Source organism: Coloeus monedula (genome assembly GCF_965178545.1).
Source record: "Coloeus monedula genome assembly, chromosome: 1".
Lineage (NCBI taxonomy): Eukaryota > Metazoa > Chordata > Aves > Passeriformes > Corvidae > Coloeus > Coloeus monedula.
The window spans coordinates 21,278,103-21,290,364 of NC_138781.1; the positions used below are offsets into that span (position 1 = coordinate 21,278,103).

Sequence of the window (12,262 nt, forward strand, 5' to 3'; positions counted from 1 at the left end):
CAGGACAAGTGGGGAACATCTGAGTTACCTGACTGCCCCAACCTCAGAATCAGCCCATAGCTGTGAAAGAAAAGGGCACAGTGCCATTGCACGTCTCAGGAGAATTTCTGTCATTCTTGGTATTACAATGGACATGAGGAGAAAACTACCACCTTTGTGTCCTCCAGAAAACAATGCTGATGAGACCCCCATGGCAAGTGATTCCTCCGCTAAATACTTCTTGCCGTTTAGAAAGTAGTCAGGCTCTGAAATTTTATACCAGTGACTTTCAAGTTTTGTGGTAGTCCACTTTGGCCATGGTTTTTTTCTCTTGACTTTTTTTCTACCCAGACGTTGGTATACTTTTTCATGGGGTCATTTTTTATAGAAAATGCTTTATTTTGTGTTCACAGAGTATTTTCCAGAACAGATGCTCTGAGAGCAAAATGTCCTTTTGCTTTATTCATCTGTAAATCCTAACTGTGCATGTTTTAACTCCTGACAAGTAGTGTGTTCTATACAGGGATACAGATCAGCTAATAATTGGAGAAGAAAACTGTGTCATGCTCATAATAAATCCAAGGAATGATGGGGAAGGAGCCTATGAAGCTGAGCTACATATAAAGATTCCACCTGAAGCAGATTACACTGGGGTTGAACGCAACAACAAGGTAAAGGAAAATCAAAATGTTAGCGATAATGAAGCAGACAACTGAGAGCAAGGACAGCCTACATAGGCTGTACCAGCTGAAAGCAGCACATAAAGAGGTTCCTTTCAGGAAGAGGGATTCCATCAACTCTCAGCTATCCTTGCTTGCACAGTCCAGGGTAAAGGTTAGCCATGCCTCGAAATGATGGGAAGGACAGGACCATTCTGTTCAGACCAGTTCAGCTCCTTCCTGTTAACTTAGTTATAATGCTACACAAATACTGTTACATTTCTCCTAGGAACAGAGGTATTCACATAATTCAGATTTTGAGCCAGTAAACACTACCAGTAGCAGAAAGTAATATTGCCAAATTCCCTGAGTACTTCCAGCCTGGGATCCTATGGTACCAGCTCCCAGTCAGAGTTAATGAGCCCTGCTGACCCCCTGACACTTGGACACTGCTGTCTCCTCGCACAGCACACCAGTGTTTTACCATTATTAAGGGTGTCCCAGTCTCCAATATCCTGAATAGCTGGACATTAACTGCCGTATAAACTTGACAAAGTTGTTTCCCCTTGTCATCAATTCTTTTATGTTATGAATGGGCCAAAAATGCAATTGTAATGTAAAATGTGCCAGTATTCACGGAAGGACTAATGTTGACTGAAGTCGTGCTGAGCTGTACTGAACATGCAGTGTTTTTCCTTTTTGGGTCTGTTTGTTTTTTAAGAGCAAAGATGAAACACTATCCTGCAAACAAGCAGAGTGTTCATGTATTCTCTGTTGGACAGCAAGTCCAAATCGCCTCATCTGCACATAAATCTCCCAAGCTGTTGCAACATGAGCTTGCTTTTTTCTCTTAGTGCCTGGAATGTTCAAGAGGGCCTCAAGGGTGAGAGTGGGAGAAAGCAAGTTAATTTCCTTTCTAAAGGCAAATGTTTTTAAGGAAGTTGAAAGGTACTTACAAGGTATTTCCTTATTCTCCTTCTGTCAATGACTTTATTAATGGGCTTCTAACCTAGTTTGAAAAAAACTACAAGAATTACAAGAAGTAATGCTATCATCAAAGATGATAGAAATTCTCTGCAACCTCACATCTCAGAAGCATATCTTAAAGACACCAGCCTCTTCCTACTGCCTATTACTCCTTTTCTTCTCTTAGCAAAGCCTCTGGTTTTTTGGACTGTAATCTACAAAACTAAAGTTCTCTTTAATGTGCTACAAATGGTTACCTTTTTTCTTCACTCCTCCTTAGAAATCTTTTGCTGTTCTTTTAGATGTTACCAAGGTGTCAAAGGAGGCACTTACTCTAAAATCCACAGCATGTATTAGGACATACCTGTTATTTGAAGGATCTGGGGGTGGTGGTGGATGAGAGGCAAGACATGAGTCATCAGTGTGCACTCACAGCCCAGAAAGCCAAACGTGTCCTTGGCTGCATCAGGCCTTCCAGTACCTGAAGGGAGCCTAAAAGAAAGACAGAGAGGGACTTCTTATACAAACATGTTGTGACAGGACAAAGGAGAACGAATTCAAACTGAGAGAGAGTAGCTTTAGATTAGATATTAAGAAAATTTCTTGGCTGTGAGGGTGGTGAACAGGCTGTCCAGGGAAGCTGTGGATGTCCCATCCCTGGAAATGGCCTGGTTGGATGGAGCAACCTGGTCTAGTGGAAGGTGTTTCTGTTAACAACAGGGGGTTTGTAACTCGATGATCTTTAAGGTCCCTTCCTATCCAAACCCATTCTATGATTTGGAGCAGAGAGAAATAATTCAGAGCTTTTTATGATTTTAGGAAAAATTGAATTTTTTAGTGCCAACAAAATAGACTCGTGGAGAAAGGAAGGAAAGAATACATGGGAGATCCTGTTGCTTTGGAAGAATAAAGAGAAGCTAGAATGGGTTGGGAAGGAGTTTTAAAGTTAGAATACTTTTTCTTTTGAAGACAAAATTTTAAAACCCCAGGAAACATAATACAACTTCTTCATTCTTTTCAGATTTTGTGGAAGACAGAATAACTTTCTGAAAAATCCAATTCTGAATCCTTGTAGATTTATAAAAAACTGCCTTACTTTTGTCCACATTTACCTAGTTCACTCCCACACATAATTTATTTCATATTCTCTTGCTTTTCATTCTTACTCCATTCAAAAAGATGTCATCATGTTCTTTCTGTGAAGGATCAAAGCATTAGTCCTACTTTCTACATCGTTGTTAGTGTCTTTCTACATTTCAGGGACCATTTTCACAAGGATTACAAATGGCACTGAAAGCAAGTTTATTCTTTCTATTGTTTTTAAATGGTAAATGTATATTTCTTAAAACTATGTTTTTTGCAATATTATGGTTCCATTAAGTAAACTAAAAAATTACCTTCTAAGTGTATTTGGAAAAGAAATTTGTATTGTAAATTTCTTCTAAAATTTTCTAAATGTAAATAGTTCTGTTACCAGGATGACCAAATTCTTAGGGGTCATATTATAAATGAGTATAAGTGAGAGGGACTCAATTCATTCAACTTGCAGGGCTTTGAAAAAATGCAGCAGTTTGAACTGACAAGATAACAGAAGAAATTATCGCACCGGATGCAGTAAACACTGAGGTATAAGGGGAAAAAAGGTCTCAGTCTGCAGGCATTTTTGGAGGCATGGACTATAGATGAAAAGTACAGTTTTCATGTCAGTTGCAGTGGAGTCAGGATTTCAATACTTATTTTTGTGTTTGTGTTGTATCCTGCCAATGGGGCATCTGTGACTGCTCCTGAAATACACTTAATTTAATACTGAACAATTTCAGCAGACAGGTAGATTTATGTTAGAACCTGTTGCAATCATGTTGTTAAAGCTCTGCCTCTAGGACTGCATTTACTCTTGGTTGTATCTGTGTTTACAGTCCTCTGTGTAGCTGTTTTTCTCCAGACTGCAGAATTCCTGGTATTAAGGCAGAGATAAGATTCACCTCAGAGCCAACAAAACAGGTAGACTGAGACCAGAATAAATGAAATGTAATCAGCTGAATAAATCACTTGGCACATTTCTGATGGAACTGAAAAATCTGTAGAATCAAATAACTAAATTACACTGTCATAATTTCAAAGTAACTGTACTCACAGAGGATATTTGTCTATTTTATTGTGCAGCTATTCTGGATTTAGTCTATCTAACAGAGAAACACACATTAAGTGCTTAGTAGAGAAACACCTTAAGTGCCTCCTTTCCAGCCCTGGTGTTTTTTTCTTTATTTCATTTTCGCAATGTATTGTGTTATTCTATATCATCTGATTTACACTTGGAAGTTGCTGAAGTCAAAAACTTAACTGAAAATTCACTTGCCTTCTTCCTCCTCCCTTCAGCTTTGTGCAACACAGTGTTTGATCTGCCTCAGCTGGCATTATCTTCTTACCTCAGACCTGATTCTGTAGAATATTGCACACAGACTGTGCAACTGCATGAAAAATGAACATTTTGCAGAAATGTGATCTTATGCAAGTGGTGAAGCAAGTGAATGTGTGTGATTTAAAGTTTGAGGTCAAGGACATGATTTTGGAGCTTCATTGATTCCTGCAGATGCTGACACTTCCTTCAGTCAAAAGCTGATGATTGAAATAGAATTACTTAAAATGAAATCAAGTGTGTTCTTCATCAGCTGTATTTCGGAAACACTTAGACCAGATGAATAAGACAATTACCACAGCATCACTAGTTACTGGAAACTAGTAACTGTTCATATGTGGTAGGTATGAATTTATTGGAATTAGCTGCTGTGAAGAAATTATAACCACATTATATTACCTCATATTTCCAGCAGTAGATCCAGAGATAGTATATACCACTATGTGGTACATTCTGGCACTACAACAGTCACTAGCATGACCGTGTGTTTGAACCCTCAGCCATTGCCTGAATACTGTGCACTAATCCTTTGCTCCGTGACAGAGTTGCCTGTATTGAACAGCTCAATCCTGCCTTAGTAGCAAAAGCTGGGACCCAAATTCTTACGGAATAATTAGTGTAAGTAAATCAGGCAAATACAAAGCACTAACAGATATTTGTTACACACCAAAAACATTATGTATTTTGGCAGAACTGCCTCTGCTCAGGCTGGAAACTGCAGAGTGGTACAGATCACATCCAGATACGTATTACAATGGATAAACTCTGAGCCTTTTCCCCCATGCCTTTCTGAACTAAAGCATAGCACTCTTAAAACAAGAAGAAGTCCTGAAACATTCTTGTCTTAAGTGAAAATTCTTAGACTAAGAATGTTGTGGCTGGCTAGATGAGATGTGATTTGAGCCTGATGAAGGCAAAGACTAGTTCTTCATACATCAACTAAATACATACATATACATCAACTAGAAGATGGTACTTAATCCATTCCCTTTTCCCCAGAAAACAAAATTGGAAGGTGATGGTAAAGAAAAGAGGAAGTGTAAAAGAGGAAGTGTTTTACTCACCAGCCTGTTGTGTTTAACTAATCTGGCATCAATTAGTAATTCAACACTATGACCACAAAAAAGATTTTCTAGTTTGTAGACTGCCTGGGTTACTTGAAGCATCCAATCATTTCCTAGTTAAAATGCACCCTGGGAGCACACGTGTTAATTGTTGGGGTTTTACTTCTGATCAAGACTGCCAAAAAGACTGTGTGTTACTACAGAAATACAAATTGCTACCAGTGTCAGGTAGAAGGGCTTTGTGGCAAACCCTTCCATCTGGCTGAGTTACATGTGAACGCACTGACAGTAGTAGGTGTACAAGTCTCAGCTCTTGCTTGCTTCCTGCCTGGTTTTAATTTCGTAATTTGTACTTAACCATCTCAAAAGGTGATCAGTGCAAAAACGAAGGCAGTAAATCTCATTATTGAAGGAATTCTACCACAGTTGACCCTTTGTCACATCTTTATACTGCACAAATTAGCTTTTGTGATGCTGGTCATATAAATTCTGTACCATTAATCATTTTCATTCTAGAAACATAGCCCCCAGATTGCAAAAGACCTGCTTGAAAAACTCCTCTGTTTTCTCAGCCTTTGAGGGACAAAAAAATGTGTGATAAGGGCTGATTTACTGTGTGCTGGTCTATGATACATAATTTTTAAAGAAACTGCCAAATATCTAATATAAATGAGTATTTATTTCAAACTTTTAGACCTCAGTTTCAACCCCCCTCCCCCAACTAAAGCAAAACTATAAACCCACATATCAAGATCAAATGGACAATTTTCCAGACAAGTTTGATTTCAACTGTGTTAACACCCTCTTTTCTCCCATATGTTGCTTCCCACCTCTAATTAACCAGCTGGAAAGAGTGTAAAAATCCTTCCCTCCCAACCCTAGAGAGGCTTGGGAAGACTATTAGTGCACTGGACATGCTGTGTAACAAACTTTGTTTCCTCCTAGCAAACTGTAAAAATGTCAATGTACAATGAGGTGTGTGCTGAGGGCATGCTTCACATGGGCTCTGTTTAGGACGTGTCCTGTCTTTTCTTCTAATCTCAGGAAAGGATGAGGACAGCATGTCCATGCTGGCTTTTACAGATAGGGCAAATTGTTCTGGAGATTTCCCAGATCTTTTTATATAAAGGGCATGAATTTGTTCACACTGCTTCATCTGTGAGAATCACAAATGAACAGAAAGGGAATGCAACTTGCTGCATCCTGCTTTTGCAAAGCTGGCTTACTTCTGCACATATATTGAAATGCTTCCATTTAGTGAAGATGTCAGAGAGGAAAACAGAACCCCCCCCCCACACACACATTTTATTGCAAACCCCCCACATTTTATTGCTTTGCCTTATTCTGTATCTCCTAGCTTGCACTCTTTAATAGCTGTTCCTCCTCTTGTGCAGTTTGTTTACAGATTATATTACTAGTGATAAAGATTGCTATTATCAACAAAAACCTTTATATCTGGTAATGTGAAAGCCTATCTCCTTTGTTGCTGATTTATAAACACACATAAAGGTTTATGTTTTTACAGAAGTATTAAATGTTTTAAGTATTTTACCACAGATTGGAAATACAGATCTAGAATTGATCCAGGTTTTGCCAATGGCAGAAATTCATTCTAAAGACTTTTGGTGACAACTGCTGTAATTAGTGTGAGACCTATTTTTCTCACTTAGTTGTGCCTACTCTTTTTTTCTCTGTTGAGTCATAATGGCTATAGGAATGATTCACAACACAAAGCAGTGTGGTAAAACTAGACAAAGAGTGATCTCATTATGATTCTTAAGGTACTGGGAAACTATCCTGTTTGTTTTTCTCTGGCATCAGTTTTCCCCCGTTGTCTGACAATAACCAAGTAAATGTTTGGATAGTGCACTGAGCAGGTGTCCGCAATCAGAAGAAAGGTCACGGTCAAAAAGGCATCACTTTCCCAACTGGATAAATTTCACTGTGATCTCTGACCTCTATATTGGTGTCCTTTTGTTGCAGGCACTGCGTGTATTGAGCTGTGATTACAAGATGGAAAATGAAACTAGAATGGTGGTTTGTGATCTTGGGAACCCCATGGTGGCTGGCGCAAATGTAAGGGAAAATCAGATGCATTTACTGATTTTTATCTAACTGAATTTTAAAGGGGAACAAATGGAAATTTATTCAATTACCAGAATGTGTCCCAATAAGCAGCACATAAACCAAATTATTTACCTGGAAAATAATTTGTTGGTGTATAAAAGGCAGAACTGTGCTTCTGAAAAGTTAATAATTTATTTATCTAAAAGATTAATTATGCTAGTTTTATATCACTTAAAGAAAGTGAGAGTGATTCAGTTTATCACAGAAGTTGGACTAGTGTAGTGAAAATTCCAATCCATAATGTGATCTGTTTATTTCTCCCTTTTAGTATTCCCTCTATTTAAAATATATGTAGATATATGTATAGTAAGGGACAACTTCTTCGGCCTGATTCTCATCTTCAGTGCATAAGGGTTGTCTTATCAATTTATATTGCAATTTATATCCAGGAAAATGTGTTTGGAATAAGGTTTTGCTTCAAGTTATTATTGTAATTCTAAAGATTTTCCTAAGAGAGCCTCTCATAAATCATACTACACATTAGATGGAATGATGGTAGCCTTGTTTTTGGACAAAAGCTGAACTGAATAGTAACTGACAATGAACACTAGATAAGAATTAAAAATAGGTTTGGAGATAAAAAATTCCACAATTGTCATCTTTGTCCCTGTTTCATGATAAAACAATCCAGGAAATCCAGAAGTGTTAAATCCAGGAATGTTCAGCCATGGATGCTCTTGCAGAGGAATTTAGTGTTTCTCGTAAATTCATAAGTGCTATAAATATTTCACTAAAAGAAAATAAGCCAAACAATGATACCTAGATAAAAAACTGTCCAAATAAAAATGAAACAGTCAACAGTATGAACATGTATCAGGAATAAATAACAGCTTTTAATTGAAAACTACAACTGTTGAATTTCATATTGGACCTATGGTTTTGCAAAGAAATCAAAGCAAATTTCTTTAGTATTTTCAAAGTCCCTACTAAGTTAAGGTTTGTCCTTCCTGTGGAAGATCAATATTTCACTCTTCAGCCTCTCTGTAGAGGGGTGTTTTCCTGGCCTCTTGGGATCTTGAAGCAGTTCATGTCTGACCCTCAATAGAAGAACCAAATGGGTCATATCATAGGAGATTGGGACTAGAATAATTTTCTTTGGATCCTAGGGATAGCCTCAGATCAGCCATAGAACTTTTGAAAGTGAGTGAGGGCAGGTGTCTGATACAGTCATCTGCTTGCATGGTCACAAGCAGTCCCAGAGACTCTTTGGGACTACAAGGAGGTGGAAACCATTGAAAACTGAGCTCTAGGTGATGGACCTCTTGGGAAGAGGAATCTTCCTGGTGAGGGTCCTTCTCCATTGAACTACTGTGAACTAAAGTCTGCTAATGTCTAAAGACATCACTATGAAGATTTTCTGGGAAGGGTATAGACAAAAAGGCAAAAAGCTTTTGTAGGTTTTGCTTTATTCTACTTAACAAAAATACTAAAATGTAAAAGTAATTGAAAACATTTCTGAGGAATGGAATTTTCATAATGGGATGATGGGACGCAATGATGGGCCAAACCATGAGACAAATTCCAAGTCAAGGCAAATAATTGAGAAGGCAGCAGTTTTACTTACCTGCTTAGTAGTTTCCTAGTTAGTCTCAAGGCAGAAGCAAATTCTCAAGGTACAGACAGAAGTGGACAAGAATCTTGTGGGTGATCAGGATGCAGTGGAGGGGGGCAGGAGAGCATAAAACCCCTTGTGTTTGGAAGAGAAAAGGAAGACCAAACAAAAAAGACACTAACTTGTATACCAAGAAGAAAATCTTTGTAGTTTGCATATTGTCATAAGCATAATGGAAAGGTCTGAGTGTAGAGGTGTTAGACTACAGACCCTCATACGCCTCCCTTTGAATCCAAAGCGCAGTTTCCACATCGTCCTTCACCCAAAATGCTAGCAGTGTGAAGACTTCAGGAATGCCATTTGGTGGCCACAAAAACAGTACTACTCCCAGCTGTCTCCTTACGAATTTTCACAGCATAACTAATCCTTCTTTTCTTCAGAATCAACTCTAGGACTGTTGTAAGTGCCATTACCAGATACTCCTAAGCAAACTACTTCATAAAGAGAGACTTAGAAGTAGCAGAATAAAACAGCAGGGTTCATAACATATTCAAGGATTTTCTACTTTATAACAAAATAATCCAGCCCTTTAAAATTGAGGGATACAAAGATAGAGCATTACAAAGCCAGATGGCAAAATCATTTGATTAGAGTGAGTGAAGTCTTAAATCCTAAGTTTATCTTTGAAGCCAGCTCTCCTGGAAGCTGAGTAAAGGTGAAAGGGCTTGTTTTTTTCAGTCCAAACATATTTATGATGGCAAATGTACTTCCAAAAGCAGAATACCAGCCCTTTGTACAAATTGCATAAACCTCAAAACGTTACTCTGATCCATTTCCAAGTTTGCAAAACAATTCTGCTCTGGCAGGAGATCAGTTATTCTCAAAATACTCAGTCAGAAAGGGACTCTTTGTGGAAGTTGTGAGTGGGAAGGAAGGGTTAGGTCAAAATTGAACATTCCTAAAACTCTTTAACTATTGAGTCACCTAAATGACTTGCCAGCACCCCAAAATCCTAGAATTCTTGAGCTCATGAAGATCATCTTCTGAGTATGAGGGTTATGTCAGGATTTTGTAATATAATCCATGGGATATTACTACAGCAGACTACAGGGTTGTCTGACACTTCCCATCTTCAAAATACATTATGGTCATCTACATAGACCTTAAAATTGTTTACTGGCCACAAAAAAATACTTCACCTTTTCAGTAATATCTTTGAAGTTAAAAAAAAAAAAAGATGAAATTGTAAAAAAGAAGATAAAAAGACGTGGTAAGGAAAACCTCAATGCCACATGGCCCAGAATGCAAACTAATGTCTGACAGCATCTCACTGGCAGAGATTGCTCAAGGTACTTACTAATGGCACTGAAATCGATCAGACTGACAAGCTCGCTAATGCCTGTTCAGTGGCGTTAGCAAGTGAGATGTAGGTTTTATTAAAAATTCTGGTAGTAAAATTTGGAAGTTCATAGAAATTAGTAGAAATAAAGTTAGAAGACTGGAGACTTGGAAGATCTTGCCTATTTCTTGGTATGTGCCAAACTGATTCTTCAAGAGCGCCAGGTTTTATCTTTCTTACACACTGTAAGACACTTCAAAAAAAGCTACACCTCTGTCTCCCAGCATTCTCCAAAATCCTGTCAAACATAATAGATTAAAACTTATCAGTAATAGTAGAAATGTCGTGTATTTCAAAGATACATGATGTTCCAAACATGAAAATAATGCAATTTTAATGAAACTAACTTCACTTGGAAAATTTTAAGTAAAATTAAACTATTTTGATAAAATTTATGTCCCACCAAAATAAGGATGTTGAGTGATTGCTAAGTTATAGGTTCAAGCAAGTTAAACTCCTTTGGCCTCAGTGGGTTTTCAGCAAGGGCATGTGAGCATCTTTGCCCCATTATTAGTAGCAATGTCAAGGGTTACTTGACATTAACAAAGTCGTATGACTATACAAAGACAACATCTGCAACTTATTAGAGATGTACAGTAGGAGTGTGTTTCACTATTAAATAGGGGATTAAGCCTCAGGGATGTAATAGATCATCAAAACTGCACTTCATGTCTGCTCTGTCTGATGAATATTTTATCTTGGGTTCATCAAATCTTTTTTCTGCTATAAGTGGAAACAAATTTATTTAGGCTGGTTAGTAAAAACAGTAAGAGAAATGGTTAATTGAATATTTGGAAATATTAGTCTAAAAAACTAAAGAAAGTAATTATATTTTTAAAGGTGAATGGAATATCAATACAGTTGCTAATATCATCTCCAAAAAGTGAGCTAAAAATTAAAAAGAGCTTACATCTCTATTCCAAGTCAGCTATTCGACTTCTGAGTAATTTGATAAGCACTTTGATTTGATAATCTTTCATCTGAAAGATTTTGCTTCCAAAAGGAGAGATCAACTGTAACTATGACATTAGGATAATCAGAATTCAAAGATTTGAACTCGCCACTCCATTTATGATGAAAATATTGCTTCAGCATGGGCCAGGTGAAAGTAGTTAAAACATGTTAGGTAAGTCTTGTTCTGGTGATGGATTGTGTTGCACCACTGCAAGTGAAGAAAGGAGGAGAACTGAAGGAAAAAAAAATGGTTGGAAAAAGGAATTGTTTAAACATACAAAATTACATCCACAGAGGAAAATTCCTCATCTTCAGAGATGTTGAATGTAAGCCCCAAACATAAAACCCTACATTGTTGTGTCCTGCCCTGTTGCTGACAAGGTTTCCTTAAATATTCTAAGGAAATCATGCCAAGCAGACAACTTTTTTTTCTGCCCCACCCCCCTCCCCCCACTAATCTAGTCAGATATTGGCAGGAATGAGGGGATGATGTCCTCGTTTCCTAGTGCCTTTTGATTAATTTCTCAGGAAGATTGTTTCTCCACGTGGAGAATATGTCTGTGTGTAACGATCCTCTTTTAAAAAATGAAAGAACAATGTGCATGTTATCCTGCAAAAAATTCTACCATCAGGCCAGATGGAAGGTAGATGGGGAGTGAGAAGTTGTAGGAATTGCAAATTCACATTTCAAAAATTGCCACATTTAAAATGTGCAGTTGAAACAATTAAAAACAATAATTTAAATATTTCAGTAGAATTTAATTGACTTAACACTGAGGGAAGATGGCATCTCCCATTACTCACCTGCCACTTAGACACTGGGACTGTAAACATGTCCAACAAGAGGCTTACAGAGACCCTACCATATGCTATTGTATATTCTTTCTCTAGTTAGCCTTTCTCTCTTCTGAATTAATTTGATCTGTTTATCCTTGCTCTTCTTGAGAAGCAAATGGAAATTGTCACAGGGAGGAATTATCTGCATAAATGCAAGGGAGCACCAGTGGAAACACTTACCTCCTTCAGTTTTGGGAGCTGTGTGTTTTACTCTCTCCTCTGGTCACTCACTCCAAGTGGTGGCAAACTGAACTTCAAATATAACTTTGAAGCTGTATTCCTCTTAACAGAACTGCAATGGAAAAAAAG

The 12,262-nt window shown here is 37.7% G+C and overlaps 1 protein-coding gene across 1 annotated transcript in view; it reads left to right on the plus strand.

Moving 5' to 3' along the window:
* Positions 1-12,262, plus strand: part of ITGA8 (integrin subunit alpha 8) — a gene marked incomplete at both ends in the record, with an annotated part of 110,210 nt that overhangs the window by 53,316 nt on the left and 44,632 nt on the right. Inside the window, 2 exons of the mRNA XM_082278149.1 lie at positions 503-650; positions 7,068-7,160. Coding sequence (XP_082134275.1) covers positions 503-650; positions 7,068-7,160 — 241 coding nt within the window. The remainder of the gene's footprint in view (positions 1-502; positions 651-7,067; positions 7,161-12,262) is intronic.